The sequence below is a fragment of the Diceros bicornis genome, chromosome 3 (assembly GCF_020826845.1).
Source record: "Diceros bicornis minor isolate mBicDic1 chromosome 3, mDicBic1.mat.cur, whole genome shotgun sequence".
NCBI classification, from domain to species: domain Eukaryota; kingdom Metazoa; phylum Chordata; class Mammalia; order Perissodactyla; family Rhinocerotidae; genus Diceros; species Diceros bicornis.
The window spans coordinates 83,594,856-83,616,575 of NC_080742.1; the positions used below are offsets into that span (position 1 = coordinate 83,594,856).

General features: G+C 44.5%; 1 protein-coding gene across 1 annotated transcript in view; it reads left to right on the forward strand.

The window, feature by feature from the left end:
- Positions 1 to 21,032, forward strand: part of LOC131397565 (solute carrier family 23 member 1-like) — a 40,576-nt gene extending 19,544 nt beyond the window's left edge. Inside the window, 9 exon segments of the mRNA XM_058530681.1 lie at positions 2,112 to 2,271; positions 7,944 to 8,125; positions 9,049 to 9,169; positions 10,307 to 10,466; positions 11,295 to 11,545; positions 18,554 to 18,718; positions 19,127 to 19,235; positions 19,332 to 19,427; positions 20,773 to 21,032. Coding sequence (XP_058386664.1) covers positions 2,112 to 2,271; positions 7,944 to 8,125; positions 9,049 to 9,169; positions 10,307 to 10,466; positions 11,295 to 11,545; positions 18,554 to 18,718; positions 19,127 to 19,235; positions 19,332 to 19,427; positions 20,773 to 21,032 — 1,504 coding nt within the window.
- Positions 21,033 to 21,720: the final 688 nt, after the last annotated feature.

The following is a 21,720-nucleotide window of genomic DNA, read 5'->3' on the forward strand; positions in this document are numbered from 1 at the left end:
ATCGTAAGTAAAAGAATTATTATAGGGGCCGGCCTGGTGGCATAGTGGTTAAGTTCGCATGCTCTGCTCTGGCAGCCAAAGTTCACAGGTTCAGATCCCGGGCAAGGACCTATGCACCGCTCATCAAGCCATGCTGTGGCAGCATCCTTCATACGAAATAGAGGAAGATTGGCACAGATGTTAGCTCAGCGACAATCTTCCTCACCAAAAAGAACTATTATAAATATTTTTTGACAGTATCCAAATTCTGTGTAATGAATAGATAGATTATAGGCAAGGAATAACAGACACGAAATAACATGAATGAGTGCACACCCTTTATGACTTAATGAAATGCAAATTAACAGTTGTTAGGGTTTCATTACATGCATATTAAACTAAAAAAAAAAATTATAAAACCCCAGTGTTGGCAGGTTTTATGGCAGTAGGCTCAGTGCAGGAGGGATGGAAAAGAAAAATAATGACTCCCTACCCTCATGGAACCCAGTAATACTGAAATGGGGGAGTGGTGGCATACTAACATGGTGGGGTGTTTGTAAGCATAATCCTAAGGTGTTTAAAGCAATCCCTGAGAGTCAGTTACTATAAATAGTTAGTTTGTTAGTACAAGGGCTAAGAGAGAAATGTGTACCTAGAAGAGAAGTGGGAGTTTTGTCTCACTTACCAGGGAATCCCCAATACCTGGTACCCAGTGCCTGCCACACAGTAGATCCTCAATAAACATCTGTTGAATGAATGAAATGTGCATAGAGAATTATAGCAAAAAATTAAAACACAAGTCCTATATTATGTACTCTCTGGTTATACCCTTATACAAAGAATTCTACGTTCATTTTAGAATTTCAAAAGGCATTTTGCAGTGATGTAAGTATAGCATGTTTCCCTTCTCTGTCAAGATACTCAGATTCATAATTTTTAAATTAAAAAAGTTAGTCACACACACTCATACCACCACCCGTGTGTTCCTGCTCTGTGTGTGCAGTGTATTCCATTCCATTTTGGAGTATTATGGGTCTGGATTTACGCACTTGATCAGTTGTTCTCAGCCCTGGCTACACACCTGACCCAGAGCTTTATGCAGTCCCTGTGCCTGGGCGCACTCCTAGACAAGCCCTTGAACATGTGTGAGGGTGATGCCCAGGCATCGCTGATCCCAGTGTTCAGCCAGGACACAAAGGCCACTTAGGCAGCAAAATTCTTCCATACACTTTCTGTTTCATTACATAAAATGTGTTCAGTCATTCTCAAGAATAATGGTTTACGCTGTCTTCATGGAATCCTGAGTTCAAAAATACCCTGCTAGTATGGTTAAGAAAAAGTACTTGACCAGGGTGAGCTGTAGTGACAAATGCAATCAAGAGACTGGGATATTCCCCCCCAAATTCTAATGTCCAAGGCGGGCAGACTTGATAGCTTCTGATCCTCTAGTAAGAGAGAATTGTTGGAGGTTGACTTGTCAGGCTGTGTTCACCTCGAAGGGAAGACAAGGCAGGGAGGCACTGCTAGATGTTCTCACAGAGGCCAGAGTGAGACACCGACCAGGAGGGAGTAGGGCCTGGATGGGGGACATGCCCTGAGAACGACCTCAGTCCTATTCTGTCCATGTGATAAAAAGGAGCCTGAAGGTAGAGGTCTGGGACTGCTGTTCATTTTTGAAGACACAAAGGAATCTGGCAACCCAGACTCTAGGGTATGCATCTTTTGTTAATGGGGAAACTCCACATCTGTGAGCTGTGCTTTAATCCTGGGTCCAGGGAAGATTCTCTGGGACCGGGGCTGACAATGGCACCCAATAGCTGTGTTTGCTGAGCTCTGTGCTGTCTCCAAATCTTTTCCCAGCATCTGACTCTCTCTTCCTGGGCTTGCATCTCCAGGATTGGGGTTAGGCCTGCTTGTCTTTACCCTCCCCACCTCTCCTACCTGTCCAAAGTTTAACAGAGTTCATAGGTCTGACTTGGAGCTTGGCAGGAGTTCCCTGTAAACCGAGAACAGGGGTCATGTGTTGCCTGGAAACTGAGGTAGGACTTGGGATTCAAAGGCCCCCATTGGGGCCAGAGACAGACTATTACTAAAGGATCTTATGAGTAACTGCATCCTTTCCCCTCCTCCAGGCTGCCCATTCTCCAGGGAGGGACATTTGCTTTTGTGGCACCCTCCCTGGCCATGCTCTCCCTTCCTGCCTGGAAGTGCCCCGAATGGACACTCAATGCCAGCTGGGTGAACACCAGCTCTCCTGAATTCACAGAGGAATGGCAGAAGAGGGTAAGGGAGGTGGGTGGGAGGAATGGAAGGTACTCAACAGGGGCTCCCGAGTTGACTCATTTGGTCGAAATTCATTGTTCAACTCACTGCTGGGCAAGATTCCAGGCTTTAAGATACTGCTGTAGGTAAATCACACAAGGAACCTGCTTTCATGGAGCTAACATTCTAGTGTGTGTATGTGGTGGGGTGGAGTGGGAAGGAGAGACAAATGCTCCAATAAGTAAATAGAAAAGGAAAATCTCAGGGAGTTATAAGTGCAATCAAGGAAATAAAACAGAGTGATGAGCAAGAGAAGGCTTGGGGCTGCTGGGGTGGAATGGATGGAGAGTGAAAATAGGTTTAGTTGGAAACGCTCACATATTTCATATTTAGTCCATGACTCATCATAATCTTACACAAAAGTTCAAGCCACAGACCACGACCTAATATGCCAGCGTCATGGTAGGAATCAGCTACTTTCACAATTTTCATTCCTCATTGTCCATCCAGTACAGCCCAGTATACTCTGGGTCCAGTTTTATTAGATGTGCTTCAGTTTGGTAGAATCAACTCTGGTGCTAGCATCCCTCATCCCAGACTGAAGATGTATCTAGAAATATTGCTAAGAAATCATTTTCTTATTTCCGACTTATTTTAAACGTGAAGGGCAAAGGAGCGTTATTCGATACAGTGATTTGTCTGGTGACTCCAGTTCTTTCTCCCGCCATCTTTCTTTTTGCCCCCTGGGAGCCCTTCTTAGTCCACTCCCTTGCTCCTGTGGGAGGAGGAGATTGTGAGTCATTCTCGACTATCCTTTAAATAGTGGGCCCAAGTAACACTGTTAAACTCTCCTGTGTGTCCTTCCCCAAGGTACTTTGCAATGATTTAGGTTGTATATTATCACTGGTTCCTCTCCATTGGTTAAGATGCATCCAGAAAAGACCAGACTTTCCAATCTGGCCCATAAATACCATCAGAATTCCAGCAAGTAGAATTAAAGTGATTTCTATTATTTCCATACTAGGGAACACGACCAAATCCCCAGTCCTCAGAAAAAAGGCTACTTTATCCTCTCATTTCTCAACCCAGCCTTTAGAAACTGCTCCACTGGTGACTCACTTTTGTGCCCCATGTTTAGCGTGATCTCACACTATCCCAGCCTGGAAAGCCAGCCCTTCGTGCCTTAGTCACGCACTTTTTGTTGCCTCAAGCACATTCTAATTTTGCAATAATTTCACTGCTTTTGTGAAGTGATACGAAACATGAAGAGATCACTTGATGTTGTATTGCTTTTCACAGCCTGTCCTGTTCAGGCTGTGAATAGTGATCCTTAATCTGTTAGATATATAAGTTGATAATCATGTTGGTGGGCAATCTGGGTCACCAGTCTTCCATAGTAGTCTGGGCAGCTTGAGTTGCAGAAAGGCAAAGGCAAAGCTCAGACCAGAAACACTGTCCATACCAGCTTAAAAAGATATTAAAATCTCCCATGCTCTGTGAAATGTCCAGTATAGGCAGCCTGCCAGCTCTCTGATAGACCATATATCCTCATATTCTCCCACCAAAGGCACATGGGCCCACTGCTGTTGTCAATCTGGATCATCCTGGGCAGCTGAAGCGACTGCAGATGGAGATGAGGATTATGTTGTTTGTGAGTTCACGGACACATGGCTTGTGGCCTAAGGTGTCGTCTCGTGGGACCTAGTAACTACATTCAAAATCATACTTCCCTCCTCTTTTTAAGACTTGGGGGCATCAACAAGAACCACCAGTACTGGAGATTTGACTAGAAAGTCCTGTCCCACAAAAGGTGAAATTTCAATAGAGTTTTCTATGATCCACTTGCCAGACTACACTGCTAGTCCATTGGCCACAGCCCACGAATCTGTATAATTACGTAGGGATAATTCCAGGTATTTGTGTGTGCAGTCAGTCACATCACACATAAGTCGCTCCACTGGCTGGATTTACACATGCCTTACTTCTTCCATCAAAGTCCTTCTGTTGAAACGTTATACTCTTCCAGTCTCCATCTTTCTTAGCCAGCTGAACAGCACCTTTAGCAAGATTCCAACCAGTGCTTTTGAACTCAAAGACTCACACAGTGGGATCCAAGTATGTGTTGCTGGAGTTAGATTATCTTGTGAGGTAGTGTCCACCCCAGGGGAGAGGGGACTGTCACTTGCTTATGGATCATATGAAACCCCCATGTAACTGCCTTTTCTTTACCTAACTATAGCTATTTCCTTTTAATCAGCAAATTTTGTTGATCAGCCCCTTCCTTTTTTGAATGTCTTTCCGACATCACTCAAGATACGATTGGGATCTCTGACCTAGGAATTATTTGGTGCCATTTAGTAGTGAGCTAATTCCAAACAGTGCCCAGTAGCAGACTAGTTAGTAAAAGTCTTTCAAAGGGAGAGTGTTGGGTAGCTGCTCCAGGCCACATCCACACCAAATGCCCCCAGCAGAGCAGAAGCACCTGGCTTCTATACGGGTCAGTCCTCATTCAGCGTGGACTCCACCACCAACACTTCTGATTCCTCAGGGAGCACTGTGCTTGTAAGGACACAGTAGACCAGTCTGAGCCAGAACTTGCGAATCTCAGCCATACCCTTCTGCTGTTCTCTCTCCAAAACAGCCTTTTACACGTGCCTGTGCTCTGAGATACAGTCCAAAAGGGCACCCAGATATGCGTGAACTTCAATAATCTCATCAAGGCCTTTTGCTTCCTTTTTATCTCAGGGTGGACCAGAGTTAACAGGGATTTTTAACCTTTAAAGATCTTTTCCATGTAGTTCCAGACTGAAATATACTTACACTTGGCAAGCTGGTGGGCCCTGGATTTTTGCCAGGTTGATTGGCCAATCTGAGCATGTTGTGTGTTGCACTACCTTTTCCAAATAAGGATGTACTTCTTCAATGCAGCTGAGTGTTACTACATCATCATAGATAAATCACAGAACACATGCGGTTTGTGGAGTGATCTTTTTGTGTGTTTTTTTCTATCCCCTAGGGAGTCTATACTTGGCTTTGGTAAATCCAAATTGAAACTAAGCAAAGAACGAGAAGGAGGGTTGCCTTACCCTGCTCTGCTAGATGCCAGTGGCGGGATTTCCCTTTCCTTCAGACCTCCTGAGAACTATAATTCCTTAAGCAGGAATCTATTACCTTCATACTATCCAAGAAGAAAGATCTGACACGGTGATTTGTCTCTTCTCCTACCTAAGCACTCGCACTGCTCAATCCTCCCTGTGTTCTAATGAAGTGTCTGCCTCCACCTCTGCAATGGCATGAACCTTCACCACATTCAGAAGCAGTTACCTTGTGTTCTGAGCACACTGGGCAAGAGTTATGGCAAAGAATTTTCCTGGGGCTTGAACAGTATTAGTAATGAGAGAGGATGTTGAGGGATACGGGCTGTGCTGCACCTGCATTGAGCACGGCATCCCCAGGGACAGACAAATCCATATTTCCTTTAATACATTTACTGTTTACTTTTGTGTTTGTGATACCTGCAGTCCTCTAAAGCAGAAGTCAGCAAACTACACCTCTGAGACCAAATCCAGCCTGTGGTCTGTCTCTTTACTGCCCACAAACAAAGAATGGTTTTTACATTTTAAAAGGTTGTTTAAAAAAAGACTATGTGATAGAAACTGTATGTGGCCCACAAAATCTGAAAGACTTCCTATTCAGCCTTTTATAGAACAGGTTCACCAAGCCCTGCTCTAAGACCCAGGGCCTGCGGCAGGGCTTCCTCTTGCCCGGGTCTATACAGGCATCTGGAGTACTTTTCCCACATCACCTCCTAGTGTCCACGCAGTCAGCCCAAACCCGGAGTCTCATCTGTGGTTTTTAACTCCCCCTGCTGGTCCAGTGTTTTCTCCAGTGCGTAAACAGGAGAAAAAAGTTCTTAGATGTTTCAACCACATTTTATTAATTGATTGGTTAAATTCACTGAGCCAGTCTATTGGAATTTAAGGTAGATTCTCCATATTTCGCTGAGCTATATTTGTCCAAACACATCTCAAGACTTGAAACCACTGATGCTGGTAGGCCAATTGCACATCACAATGCCAGCCACAGATGAAAGTGATGTGAATACAAGACCAATAGGAATGTCATTAATTACTGCGATATAAGAAATATAGGAGAGGTAAAAGTGAACAATGATTCTATTTTAAGGAAATAGTGGTAGTAGAAAAAGGAGAAAACCATGAGTAGAGATGGCAAGTTCAGTTTTCAACACATTAGACTAATTTACACTTCTCTTCCAGTATCACGGTAGTTTTTATGTATATACTTATATGTGCTTATAGATAAGTGAAAGAAATGACAGCAATGATGCAAGGGATGGGAGGGAGAAATCAGGATTCTTGTTATTATAAGTTACTCACACTACCCAGGAAGTGGTATAGTGTTATTTGGAAGTGGAGTTGGATTAGCTGTAAATGTATATGGCAAACTCTCGGGCAACCATTGAAAAGTAAATAAAAGAAGTATAACTGATATGCTAAGAAGGGAGTAAAAATGGGATCATATAAAATGCTCACTTAAAACCACAAAAGGCAAACAAAGAGCAGAAGATAGAAATGGGAACAAGGAACAAGGGCAACAAATAGAAAAGAGTAACGAATATGGTTGATATTAATCCAACTGTTCCGATGGTCACTTAGAACATCAGTGGTCTAAATGCATTGATTAAAGGCAGAGATTGTCAGAGTGGATCAAAAAACAAGACCTAACTATATATTGTCTACAAGAAACCCTCTTTAACTAGAAAGACACAGGTGGATTAAAAGTAAAGGGATGGAGAAAGATATATTATGCTACCACTAATCGCAAAAGAGCGGGAGTCACTATTTTACTTTCAGAAAGAGCAGACTTCAAAGCAAGAAAAGTTTTCAGGGATAAAATAGAAGGTATAACATCCAAACCAGTAAAGTAAAAAAGGAGAACTAAACCAAATTCATTCAGTGCAGGAGATCAGGGGTTGGCAGACGACAGCCCAGGAGCCAAATCTGGCCAGTGCCTGTTTTTGTAGAGCTCACAAGCTAAAAATCATTTTCTATTTTAAATGAAATATTTCTATTTTTCCACTGAAAAAAATCAAATGCAGAATAATATTTTGTGAGATGTCAAAAGTATGTGAAATTCAAATTTCAGTGCCTATTAGCGAGGGTTTATTGGAATACAGCTAGGCTCATTTGTTTACTTCTTATCCTGAAAAGTATGACAGAGCCCATATGACCCATAAAGCCTAAAATGTTCACTATCTGGTCCTTTACAGAAAAAAAAGGGCCAACCCCTGCAATAGAAAGTGGGAAAACAGAGAAAAGTGAAGCAGCAAGATATTCTATACACTGCTAAGTGACGCTGCTATAAGAGTCATCACCATTATCACTATGGTCCATCAATAATGTTGAAGGCTACGCCCTGAAAACCTTCCTATTAAGTGAAAATGTCCAACAGCTAGTTGGAAATCCAGAACTGGAGAGAGGAGCCAGATCAGAGCTCTTCTTTCCTCAGTTCCTTCAGGGTCCAGCTTTGCCTCTGCACTGCCTCTGAATGCACCACCCAGGGGTGACCAGATTTAGAGGTGGGCTGCAGCAGCAGGGCCTGTTCTCGGGGCCTGGGCTGGGCTGAGGCCCACAGTCCTGCTGCAAGCTTTGAGGTGCCTGAGCTGCACTCTTCCTCTTCAGTTGCAGGGCGCCGTCATGGTCGCTTCCTGTGTCCAGATTCTAGTGGGCTTCTCAGGCCTCATTGGCTTTCTCATGCGCTTCATTGGCCCCTTGACCATTGCTCCAACCATCTCCCTGGTGGCCCTGCCTCTCTTCCATTCCGCAGGCAATGACGCCGGGATCCACTGGGGGATTGCCGCCGTGTAAGTACTCTCTGGGGAGGGAGCGCCATCTAAGTTCTCTTTGGTGGAAGATTACCCAGTAAGAAGAATAAGAGTCCTGGATATTGGCCAACTCCTGTGGTTTAGAAATACTTTCATGAACATTATTATACCCTAAAATTCAGGAAAATTGCTACTTCTAATTTATTCTTCTTACTATTTATTACATTATTAGTTCTCATAGACAATGAGTTCATCGCAGGCAGTGTATAAGAATACTTAGTGTAGTGTTCACACAAAGTTGATACTACCGGTCCCCTGCCAAATAGGTTTTCATTGAGCAAATGTTTGTAAATTTCTGGACCCTGGGGAGGCTGCAAAGACATGGCCCCATCTCTCAAGCAGCTTGTAGTGTGTGGGAGAGAGACAAGACTTAGATCCAAGTACCTATGACACCAAGAGACATTGATGAAAGTCATAGAATGCCATGCGTATTCAGGGGAAGGGGTGAAGACACCCAGCTGGGAGGATCAGGAAAGCTTCCTGGACAAAGAGGTCTTAAGCATTTAAAGAGAGATTTGAAGGAACTTGGGGATGACACTGGACATTGTGGTTCACTCTGCCGGCTGTGGTCTGACCACAAGGACCTGCTGAAGGACCTGGGAGAGATGTTCTCTGACTCTGGCCTCATTGGCTCCACCTGCTGGATCCATCCAGCTGCTGATCTCCAAGGAATAACAGCCTCCCTTCCCACTCCTCCTCCTCAGCCACCAGCAGCTTCTGAAAGGCAACAGCCCACCTTATCAGAGATGGCAGGATGCTGCCTGTGCTGCAGAGTGGGGTCTAGATGGGGACCCTCCTAACTTGCCCCCAATCTCAGAGACATGTGGTGGCCCAGCTTTCTGGACCCTCATTCAGGATGCTCCCCTGATCACCAGGTTGGGTGTGGTCTTTTTCTGTTTCAGGACCATCTTCCTCATTGTGCTGTTTTCTCAGTACCTGAAAAACATCACGGTGCCCGTGCCCATTTATGGACGAGAGAGGAAGTGGCACACCTCTAAGTTCTACCTGTTTCAGGCCTTCCCTGTAAGAAGCACTCCCCACCCCCTTCCATTCTGAGTTGATTCACCTGGAGAGTGAGGCACAGCCTCGTGCACTCCAAGAGGGCCCCCAAAGCAAATGCTCCCCCATCTGCAGTGGCCTCTCCTCCTCAGCCTTCCTCAATCACCAGAGAAGGAGAAGGAGGCCAAGGGGAGGCCGGCGGCCTGTGGGGTGCTTCCTGACCATTGGTGAAATGCTGTCCTATGTCTTCCTTCAGTGCTTCTCTCCCATGAGCAGAGAACCTGACCTAGGTCGCTGCACTGGGCACCAGTGTGGGACAGCCTTCTCACCTTCCTCGGGCCGTCCTTATACCCTGGTACTGGGGGACACAGCCAGGTTCACTGCTAATTATACAAAAATAAGAGCCAAGTTAGTTAGATCCGATTCTTTCTCCGTAGCCTATGGGTAGTCCAAATACCCCGGGATGAGGATGGTACCTCCCTTTACAGAGCATTCCCTGTTGAAGTCTCTGTTGAACCACACTGTCAAGTCTGTGTAGCTGTCAACCACACAAATATGTTTGAAGGTTTCATTCAGCTGTAAACTACATTTTGCATTGTAAAAAGATCCTTCTACACAAGGATCTCATAGCTCCTTCAACAACGCTGTAGGCCAGTGGTTCTAAAATTCAATGTGCATAAGAATCACCTGGGGACATTGTTAAAAATACAGATTTCTGGAGTCTGCCACCAGAGATTAAAAATCCATGTATCTGAGGATTCTAGAAATCCTGCTTCAGGCTCTGCAGAGCAGTGGTGGTCATTCCACTGTACAGATGAGGAAACTAAGGCTCAGAGAGTTTGATCCAAGGTCATGTGACCAACAAACAGTGGAAAGGGAGCCAGATGGTAATCCTTGTGAACCCGGCTGTGCCCGCTTTACCAGACATTTCCACCTGTGTTTGACACAAGTTCTCCCCATAGTTTATTTGCTACGTTCCTTTAACCTGCCAATTATCCACTGACACACCAGATTCCTGTTGTCACTGGAAGGGTGAGTAACCCAACACTTCCTCATTCCAAAGAGCTTTCCTGAACTCCCTCCTTAGCCCTACCCCTCTAGGAGGTTGTTGACCTGGGCTGGGGGTGAGACCCAGTGGTGAAGGGCAGCTCCTTCTGACAGGTGCTGCTGGCCCTCTGCATCTCATGGCTCCTCTGCTTCATGCTCACAGTCACCAACGCCCTCACCGCGGACCCCACAGCCTCTGGGTACCTGGCCCGCACCGACATCAAAGCCAACGTCCTGAGCCAGGCTCCTTGGTTTCGCTTCCCTTACCCAGGTAATGAGAAGATGGGCCACTTCTTGCCTGGGACACACATTTCCCAGGACTGCCCATGGGGCCCAGGGCACTGGAGGGAGAATTGAATAGGGCGAGTGGGGGAGATCTCCTCCAAGGGATCTGATAAGGAGGGACAGGCCCTAGGAGTCCATATCAGACCCCTAAGAGAGGAAGACCCTTGGGTTGTCCTAAGAATCCTTTGGGGCTGCCAGGCCAAAGGCTCCCACTCCCAGACCTACCTCTGAGCTGGCCTACATCCCTCATCCCTCCTCCACGTTGCTCAGAACCCATGATCCTGGGAGTGAGGTGAGGACAGCGAGGTCCTGACCTCCTAGCCAGACCTTTGGGTCTCCTCCTAAATTCGGTGGATCCCACACAAGGGAGGCCTGGGACTGAATGAGAACATTTCTGAGGAGACAAGGTCAAGGCCACCCCTTAGGCCCCTTCTGGTCTCCTTACCTTGCAATTCTGGGCTCAGGGTGTACAAATAACCAGGTTCCAGGGATGGCTGGCCTTGCCTCATGGACTGTGACGCTAGGGCCTCCCTGACTAAGCATCTCAGCTTCCAATGCTTCAAGGCCTTCCTGGGAAGAGGCCCTGTTGCTGGCACTTTTTGTGCACAGTGACTTCAAGATTAGGGCATCTGACCACCTCAGGGATGAATGGTAGGGCAGGAGTCCGAGCCAAAGCCTCTGGACAGATGTGGGGTTGGAAGACAGGCTGCCTGGTCTTTAAAGCCTTTCAGAGACCTCTCCAGCAAAGAAATGATTTGGGGTTCAGCAGCCTGTTGTCTTCTGGATTAATATTCCCTCTGCATTGCCTTTGCACGACAGTGGGGCCTCCCCACCATCAGCCTGGCTGGGGTCTTTGGGATCACGGCAGGGGTGATTTCCTCGATGGTGGAGTCAATAGGCGATTATTATGCCTGTGCCTGGCTGGCGGGGGCCCCAGCCCCTCCGAAGCACGCCATCAACCGTAGCATTGGCATTGAGGGCATTGGCTGTCTGCTGGCAGGGACCTGGGGGACAGGGAATGGCACCACCTCCTTCAGCCAGAATATTGGGGCACTGAGTATCACCAAGGTAAGGCTGCTGATGGTGGTTCTTTGGGAAGGCTGGACACCTGAATCTGTCGTCAAAGTATTAGTCTCTCAGTACTGCTGTAACAAAGGATCACAAACTTAGTGGTTTCAAATACCCAAAGTTCTTTTACTGATCTGGAGTTCAGAAGTACAACATGGGTCTCGCAGGGCTGTGTTCCTCTCTGGAGGAAACCAGGGGACAATCCATTTCCTTGCTTTTTCCATCACCCAGAGGCTGCCCACATTCCTTGGCTCAGGGCACCCTTCCTCCATCTTCAAAACCAGCAATGCTGCATCTCTCTGACTCTTCTTCCATGGTCACATCTCCCTCTGAGCACAGCCAGGAAAGATTCCCTGCTTATAAGGATTCATGTAATTAGACTGGGCCCACCTAGATGATTCAGGTGGGCCCATCTCAAAATGCTTAACAGAACTTAATCATAACTGCAAAGTTCCTTTTGCCAAACCAGATGACATGTTCACAGGTTTGGGGATTAGGATATGGCATCTTTAGGGGCCGTTTTTCTGCCCACCATACTTGACCTTCTTTGGTTGTGGTAGTTCCACAGCAGAAACTCTATCTGGCACTGGCAGATGTCAGTGGCTTTATGAGCACTGAAGAAAGTCCTTACTTTCTGAAGTTTAGGTGGGCGGTCCACTACCTCTGGCCCAACCCTGTGTCGAAGCTCCAAACCTGAATATTCAAAGGCCACCTGGTCACCTCCACCTGAATGTCCAAGGGCACCTCACACTCAGTATGGCCTCAGCGATGCTCAGTGCATGCCCCATCCTTACTTCTCCTCCCGTAAACCTCGTCTTAGTGAGTTCACCCAAGTCATCTAACTTCTCGCTCTCCTGCATCCTCACAGTGGAGTCTATGGTCTCAACATGCCTGCTGCCCTTCCTGTCGTCCCTTCCCCATTCCCAGTGCCACAGCTTTATCATCTCTCGCCTGGACACTGCAGTCTCCCTAACACTCTCTTTTCTAAGGATGTTGCCTGTCTCTAATCTAGCTACCACATGGCTGCCCAAGGATCTTTCTGGAACTCAATTAGATTAGTCCCTGCTTAAAATCTCTTCATGGCTCCCCATTTTCCACAGGGAAACTCTGTAAGGTCAGCAAGAATTCTTCAGGAATGTGCTCTCTAAGGTGACTTAGAAAAGAATAGTATTATGATGTTGCTTTCCGCATGCTTCAGATATCTTTGCAATGATTCCCAGCACAAGTCCTGTGAGCTTTGGAAAACACAGATCCCCCCACCCACATCCCCCGCCCTGCATTTTCTGATAGCTCCCTCAGTGGTTCTGATATGCAGTCAGGTGGCACTGCATCTTTCTAGCATCAGATCTGTCCACTTTTGCACCCTGCATGGCCTCTGACCCACAGCGGGGGCAAAAATCTGAGAGCAAACAGCTAGGCCAGTACCCACCCCTAGAGCCAGTCCCGTGTGCTGTGACACTGTAGACTCTTTGGTACTTGCCCAAAGTTTCTAGACCTTTAGTGCCAGTGAGGGGAACGTTATTCCACATGAGGGCCACTGACCCACACAGAAATACAGCCGGAGTGGGCTACATAGGTATAAAGCAGCAAATATTTTTCCTGTTAAAGAGAACAAATCTGATGCAGAACAGAAAATTATATTCAATAAACAGAACATTTCTTTGATGTATCATTTCTAAACTAAGGCCTTTAGAAGAGAGGGAAAGAGCAGAAGAGAAAGATACATAGACAGAGCAGGCTGAGAATCCAGTAGGAGACAGATTAACCCTGGTCTGGGCTCACCCCTCCTCCCTGTGGCCTTTTAAGGTATTGCTTCATGTTGTATCTGCAAGGGAAGAGCTCTGACCCATTCTTGGTTCTCTCTCTGGGGGTGTGTTGGTGGTGGGAGGTGGGGGATCTGGCTGAAGGCCAGAGATCTCCCATCACTCTCTAAGAGGTCATGCTCCCAGCGCAGATGTCAATGCCTAGGACAAAAGAAGCCCAGGGCTGCATAATAAATTCTGTGGTAGCAGGATTGGGAAGGACTGCCATCTTTATAAGACCATCAGCATGTCCAAAGGCTCTGGTTGACCCGACAAGTTGATCTCTTGTGCTTGGATTCATGCCCTTGTTCCCACAGTGCATTGTTAGGACTGTAAACAAAACAATGCAAAAAGTCCTTTTGTTGTGGGAAATTCTTACCACATGTCTTCTAATGAAGACAGTTAAGTAAAGAAGCTCTTAGACTAGAAAGAAAAGTAAGCAAAGGCTTATTTTTGCTACTTTATCTGCTACTTTATCGCTGCCTTAATGGACTTCAAGTAGTGACATTAGAATATCTTTTTAAAAAATATTTGTAATTGTGGTTAAAGACACAGTAACATAAAATAAAATAACATAAAATCTACCATCTTAACCATTTTTAAGTGTGCAGTTCAGTAGTGTTAAGTATATTTACTTAATATACTATACTATATAATATACTATAATAATATAGTCTACTATATACTTGTGCAACAGATCTCCAGATCTTTTTCACCTTGCAAAGCTGAGACTACATTAGAGTAACTTTTAAAGACTGGGAGTAGACACAAATGAATGAGAAAAGTTTCAAGAACTATCTAAATACATTCATTGACAATAAACTCATGATGGGATATTCAGACACTTGCAGTACAAGTCTTTCTTTTGAGGATGATGCGAAATGCCTCAAGGTCAGACGTCATTTTTGTCTCACTGGTAGTAGCTGTCACTCAAACCCCCTGTAACCCTTGACTAGCACAACAAGCAGTAATGTCCAGCAGCGTGGCAGCCGTGTGCACCTGGCACTGAGACATTTTCTGTGATGGGATGGGATGTGGCCCATGGTTCATGATCCTCACAGCAGAGTGTTTTGTTTTGCTTTTTTAAGCTTTGTAGAAACTTAATTTTAAGATCTACTCCAAAGGGGTGAAATGTACTTCCTTAGCATTCCCACACCCCCAGCTACTCGAAAAACTCTGTGCAACCAGATAATAGCAATTAGTAGTGACTCTAGTGCAACACTTGGTCCTCTGTAGAAATGAACTAGAAAAAGCCTCACTTGTAAGATTCCTGATAGGACCACTTAATGTTGTATAACACCATGGGAGGGGGCCTCGTCTCAGTTTTGTGTCCTAAATGAACCTGATAGAGATTAAGGAGAAATCATAGTTTACACATATTCCATAATAATTGCTTGTTGAGAAAATCTAATTTATCCTGATAAAACGTACCAATTAATAATAATGAAGTTACTTTTATAGACAGAACTTTCTGAAATGTAGATCACACCATGTCACCACCCTGCTTAACACAACTCTACTGAGAGTTTCCTTTGTTTTGGGTTCTTTATTTTGAATTGTGATAAAATACACATAACATAAATTTACCATCTTAACCATTTCTAAGTATACATTTCAGTAGAGTTAAATACATTCAAATTATTGTGTGCCCGATCTCCAGAACTATTTTCATCTTGCTAATCTGAACTCTGTAGCAGTTAAACAACTCCTTATTCCCCCTCCCCCAGCCCCTGTTAACCACCATTCTAGTTTCAGTTCCTATGAATTTGACTACTCTAGGTACCTCATAGCAGTGGAATCATACAGTATCTATCTTTTTATATCTGGCTTATTTCACTTAACATAATGTCCTCAAGGTTCATCCGCGTTGTAGCATGTGTCAAATTTCCTCCCTTTTTAAGGCTGATTAACATTCCACTGTATATATGGACCACGTTTTGCTTATGCTCTGTCTTTGGATTGTATTCTAACTCCTGTCCATGGCCCTTAGAGCTCTATATGACAGATCCTTTGCCTTACTCTCCATCCCATCTCCTATCTCTCCCTGTGTCACTGTACTCCAGGCACACCAATTTTCCTTTTATCCCCCTCAGCTATATTGAGATATACATGACATACAACACTGTGGAAGTTTAAGGTGTACAATGTGTTTATTTGGTACACTTATATACTGCAATATGATTACCACCCTGTGCTAACACCTCTATCGCGTTCCATAATTACTACCTCTCTTCTGTGGTGAGAATATTTAATATCTACTCTCTTAGCAACTTTCAAGGATACAATACAGTATTGTTAACTAGAATCACAATGCCATACATGAGATCCCCAGAACTTATTCATCTTCTAACTGGAAGTTTTACTCTTTGAAAAACATCTCCCCATATCCCCCACCCAACATCTTTTGGTGACCAGTATTCTACTTTCTATTTCTACAAGTGTAGCTTTTTTAGATTCCACATATAAATGATATCATACAGTATTTGTCTTTCTCTTAGCATAATGCTCTCAAGGTCCATGCATATTATCACAAATGGCAGGATATCCTTCTTCTATTATGGCTGAATAATATTCCATTGTATATACATATACCACATTTTCTTTATCCATTCATCCATCGATGGACACTTAGGTTGTCCATATCTTGGCTACTGTCAATAAAGCTACAATGACCATGGGGGTGCAGATATCTTTTCCAGTTAGGGGTTTTGTTTTCTTCAGATAAATACCCAGAAGTGGTATTGCTGGATCACATGGAAGTTTGATTTTTAAATTTTTAAGGAACCTCCACACTGTATTCCACAGTGGCTGCACCAATTTACATTCCCACCAACAGTGCACAAGGGTTGCCCTTTTCTCCATATCCTCATCAACACTTGTTATCTCTTGTCTTTTTGATGATAATCATTCTAACAGGTATGGATAACATCTCATTGTGGTTTTGATTTACATTTTCCTGATGATTAGTGATGTTGAGCATCTTTTCATGTGCCCATTGGCCATTTGTATATATTCTTTGTAAAAATGTCTATTCAGTTCCTCTGCCCAGCTTTTAATCATTTTAGTTGTTTTTATTATTGAGTTGTATGAGTCCTTTATATATTTGGATATTAAACCCTTATCTGATATATAGTTTCCAAATATTTTCTCCCATTTCATAGATTGCCTTTTCATTTTGTTGATTGCTTGCTGTGCAGAAGCTATTTAGTTCGATGTAGTCCCACTTGTTGATTTTTGCTTTTGTTGCTTGTGCTTTTGGTGTCATATCCAAAAAGTCACTGCCAAGACCAATGTCAAGGAAAGTTTTCCCTACGGCTTCTTCTAGAAGTTTTATGGTTTCAGCTCTTACATTAAAGTCTTTAATCCACTTCACGTTAAATTTTGTGAGTGGTATAAGATAGGGGTCTAATTTCATTTTTCTGCATGTGGTTATCCAGTTTTCCCAACAACATTTATTAAAGAGACTATCCTTTCCCCACAGAGTATTTTTGGCTCCCCCATCAAATATTAGTTTACTGTATGTGCAGGTGTTTATTTGTGGACTCTTGATTCTGTTTCATTGGTCTATGTGTCTATTTTTATGCCAGTAATCTACTGTTTTAATTGCTATAGCTTTGTAATATAGTTTGAAATGAGGAATTGTGATGCCTCTAGCTCTATTCTTCTTTCTCAAGATTGCTTTGGCTATTCAGGGTCTTTTGTGGTTACATATGATTTTTAGGATTGTTTTTCCTATTTCTGTGGAAAATGCCATTGGAATTTGAACAGGGATTGCATTGAGGCTGTAGATGACATTGGGTAGTATGGACAATTTAACAATATTAATTCTTCAGATCCATGAACATGGGATATCATTTCATTTATTTGTGTCTTCTTCAATTTCTTTCATCAGAGTCTTATCGTTTTTAGGGTACAGATCTTTCATTTCCTTGGTTAAGTTTATTCCTAAGTGTTTTATTATTTGAATGCTATTGTGAGAGGATTGTTTTCTTTATTTCTTTTTCAAATATTTTCCTGTTGGTGTATAGAAATGCAACTGATTCTGTATGTTGGCTTTTATATCCTGCAACTTTACTTGTTCATTGATTAGTACTAACAGTTACTTGGTTGAGTCTTTTTTACACATTTTTTACACATAAGATCGTATGATCTGCAAATAAAGACAACTTTGCTTCTTCCTTTCTGATTTGGATGCCTTTTATATTTTTATCTTACCTGATTGCTCTAGCTGGGACTTCCAGTACTCTGTTCCACTCCTATGTTGAATAGGAGTAGCAAAAGTGGGCACCCTTTTCTTGTTCCTGATCTTAGAGGAAAAGGTTTCAACCTTTCACTGTTGAGTATCATATTAGCTGTTGGTTTGTCACTTATGGCTTTTATTGTGTTGAGGTATATTCCTTCTATACGCAATTTGTTGAGGGTTTTTATCTTGAAAGAATGTTGAATTTTGTGCAATGCTTTTTCTGCATCTATTGAGATGATCATATGATTTTTATCTTCCTTTCTATTAGTGTGGTGTATCACATTGATTGATATGCAGATATTGAACCATCCTTGCCTCCCTGGAATAAATCCCATTTACTCATGGTGTATGATCCTTTTAATGTGCTGTTGAGTTCGGTTTGCCAATATTTTATTGAGAATTTTTGCATCTATATTCATCAGGGATATTGGTCTGTAGTTTTCTTTTCTTGTAGTGTCCTTATCTGGCTTTGGTATCAGCCTAAAGCTGGCCTCATACAATGAGTGTGTGAATTAAGTATTATTAATCCCATATGGTTTGTGGAGGATGACATTTGGAGAGGTTAGGTAATGTACCCAAAGTCACACAGCTAGTTAGAGGCAGAGCTGGGATTGGCTATCAAACCTCCGTTCTTAAGCATTGGGCCACTGCCTCCCTAGAGATACTTCTTGCCTCACTGTAAAGGCTTCTGAGAGGAGGAGCATTTGAGTCATGACTGGAAGACAAGTGTGATAGCAGCAGAGTGGAGAGGTGAGGGCAGTGGCCAAGATCCAAGGTCACACCCTCACCCATTCCCAATACCCATGTGGGAGCAGAGGAGGGTCATTTTGGGGTTAAGTGGTGCTGTTCCTAAAAGTCCACTGGAGTGATGTTCCAGGTGCCCTGGGATCAGGGCCGAGGCTTCTGGGCATGTGGCCTGGCTGGTGCTGAGCTCCTTGTCCCCCGTCTCCTTGAGCACTGCAGGTCGGGAGCAGGATGGTGATGGTTGCTGCAGGCTACGTGCTCCTTGTGATGGGAGTATTAGGGAAGATCGGGGCTGCATTTGCCACCATCCCACCCCTCGTGATTGGAGGCATGTTCCTGGTGATGTTTGGAGTCATCGCTGCCGTGGGGATTTCCAATCTGCAGGTGAAGCGAGGCACCCTTGGAAAAGCAGCAGCATTGCATCCCCTGAAAGGAGCCCATGGGGATGAGATGAATGGAACAGAGCTGGAGCAGGTGGGGAGGAGGAGGGCTTCCTTGGTTCCAGGAACCACACTGGCCCCCAAATGGAAGAAATAAATAGCCAGAATCATTCAAACTTCTGAAAAATAGAAATTGCATCAGCTTGCATCGGATCATCTAAACCACTCAATTCCCAAGGTCAAGTTGGAATTGGGGCCTAGCTGGCCCACTGAGAGCATGTATCACTCTGAGTCCAGCCTCCCTCCCCACTCTGGTGGTGGAGGGAGGGAAGGGGGCATTTCAGGGATGTTAGATTGATGTGCAGTATTGGTGCCGATGCTTCTGGCCTGCCATGGGGACTCTCTCCTGCAGTACATGGACATGAGCTCATCCAGGAACATTTTTATCTTTGGCTTCTCCATCTTCTGTGGGCTTACCATTCCCAACTGGGTGAACAAGAACCCTGAGAAACTCCACACAGGTGATTCTCCATCCTCTAGACTGTGACCATTCCAGGGGCAGAGCCAGTGGGCCCCTTTGTCACTGGGAATCCCTGTCACTTTTGTTCCCACTCTAGGGATTCTCCAACTGGACCAGATCACCCAGGTGCTGCTGACCACGGACATGTTTGTAGGGGGACTTCTGGGCTTTCTACTGCACAACACCATCCCAGGTATGGATCACTTTCATTCTACAAGCTAGCAGTTTGGGTAGATGGTCAGTATTTGGGCCACCCACATTGCATCCCTGGCCCGGATTACCATGTCAGGCTGGCCACAGCATACTGTGAGGAGGCCCTGGGTCTCAGTGGGTTGTACGGGCATGTGTTAGCTTTCTAGTGTTGCCATAACTAAATACCACAGACTGGGGGGCTTAAACAACTGAAATGTATTTTCTCACAGTCTGGTTGCTAGAAAGCTGAGATCAAGGAGTTGGCAAGGTTGGTTTCTCCTGAGACCTCTCTCATTGGCTCCAGAGGGCCACCTTCTTTCTGTGTTCTCATGTGCCTTCTCCTCTGTGTATGTGCATCCCTGTTGTCTCTGTGTTCTAATCTCCTCTTCTTAGAAAGATGCCAGTCAGATTAATTTTGGGCCCACCCTAAATACCTCATCTTTAACTTAATCACCTTTTTAAAGGTCCTACCTGCAAATACAGTCACATTCTGCAGTAGGGGGCTTTAAGGCGTCAACATATGGCTTTTGAGGGGACACAATTCAGCCCATAACACTTCCCTAAGATGAGAAATATACCAGAAGCAAAAAGAAAAAGACTCAGTCCCATCCCCAGAGCCTACAGTCTAGTTGGTGAGGGAGACAACACGTGTATTCATTCATTCATTCATTCATTCATTCATTCATATTTTCAATAAAAATCCATTGAGCACTTGCTGTATTCCAGACACTGTGTACTGAGAATGCAAAAAGCAGAAAGACATGACCGCTGCCTTCCAGAAATCCGCAGGCTAATAGGGGAGAGACAAGAACACAGACAATTACAATACAGGGTAATAAGTGTGATGATGAGCAAACTGAGTCTATAAGTGCTGAGGACACTGAAGGTGAAGAGTGCAGAGCTGCTATCACTGGTGGCTTTCATTGCTCCCTTCTTGATCCTCCCACAGCCTCTAGACAGGACATCTATGATAGCCCCTTCTTCATGGTATTCTATTTTCCACCTTTCTTCTCTCTAATAAGTATAAAATACATCTGCATTCCAAAAAGATTAAATAAGGAGAGGCCCACTCCTGAAGATGAGAAGAGGATGGTGGTTCATATAAGGTCGTACCCTGGAGCTCTGCACCATGTCAGCCCCACTGTGGAAGCTCAGGGGATGCCTGATAAGATGAGCTGTGATTCTTCAGATGGGCTTGGAGGAGGAGGAGGAAGCCCTTTTGGCAGATGGAGGGCACTTAGAGGAGATGTCATGAGTGCCTGCAGAGGGCACCAGAGGCTCCCTCCAGCCCACTTCTGCCCAGCTTCATCAGGGCCCGGTCTTGACTGCTCACTGTCTCCTATTAGGAAGTCCGGAGGAGAGAGGCCTCCTGACATGGGATCAAATACATGAGGAGTCTGGGGAGACTACGAAAGCATCAGAGGTCTACGGCCTCCCCTGTGGGATTGGCACAAAGTTCTGCACTTCCTCCTATACTCGGTACCTCCCCTTCTGGCCCAGAGTGGAACATCGTGGGACAGGTGAGGTTGGAGCATGCCAGCTTACCCTCTACTCACACAATTCCTCAGGAGAGTGTCTGAAGGGTGCCACAGAAACCAGGATGTAAGGAGAACTCTCTGCGCTGCGGGTGGGAATGTAACTTGGTACAACCACAATGGAAAGCAGTATGGAGGTTCCTCAAAAATTTAAAAATAGAACTACCGTATGATCCAGCAATTCTACTTCTGGGTATTTTATTGAAGAAAATGAAAACACTAATTCGAAAAGATATATACGTCCCCATGTTCATTGCAGCATTATTTACGATAGCCAAGATATGGAAACAACCTAGGTGTCCATTGATGGATGAATGGATAAAGAAAATGTGATACACACACACACGCACGCACACACACACACACACACACACACACACAATGGAATATTATCCTGCCATAAGAAAGTATGAAATCTTGCAATTTGCAACAACATGGATGGACCTGGAGGACATTATGCTAAGTGAAATAAGTCAGACAGCTCTGCCCTGGTGCAGCCAGGTGGGTGGCCTTAGCCTCCAAATTCCCTGCCGAGCCACACAGGAGATCTCTGTGGAATTGGTTAGGGCCCTTTGGGCTGGAAATGAGAAAAGTGTAACTCAAAAAATGGGAGATTTGTTGGTTCTTGTAACTGGAAAGGAAGGACAGTGGGAGAGCTCACAAAACCATAAGAGGAATCATATGAACCAGAATCTTAAGGATGAGAACTGATGGTTCTTTCTCTCTCTCTGTCTTTCTCTCTCTTTCTCTGTCTCTCTC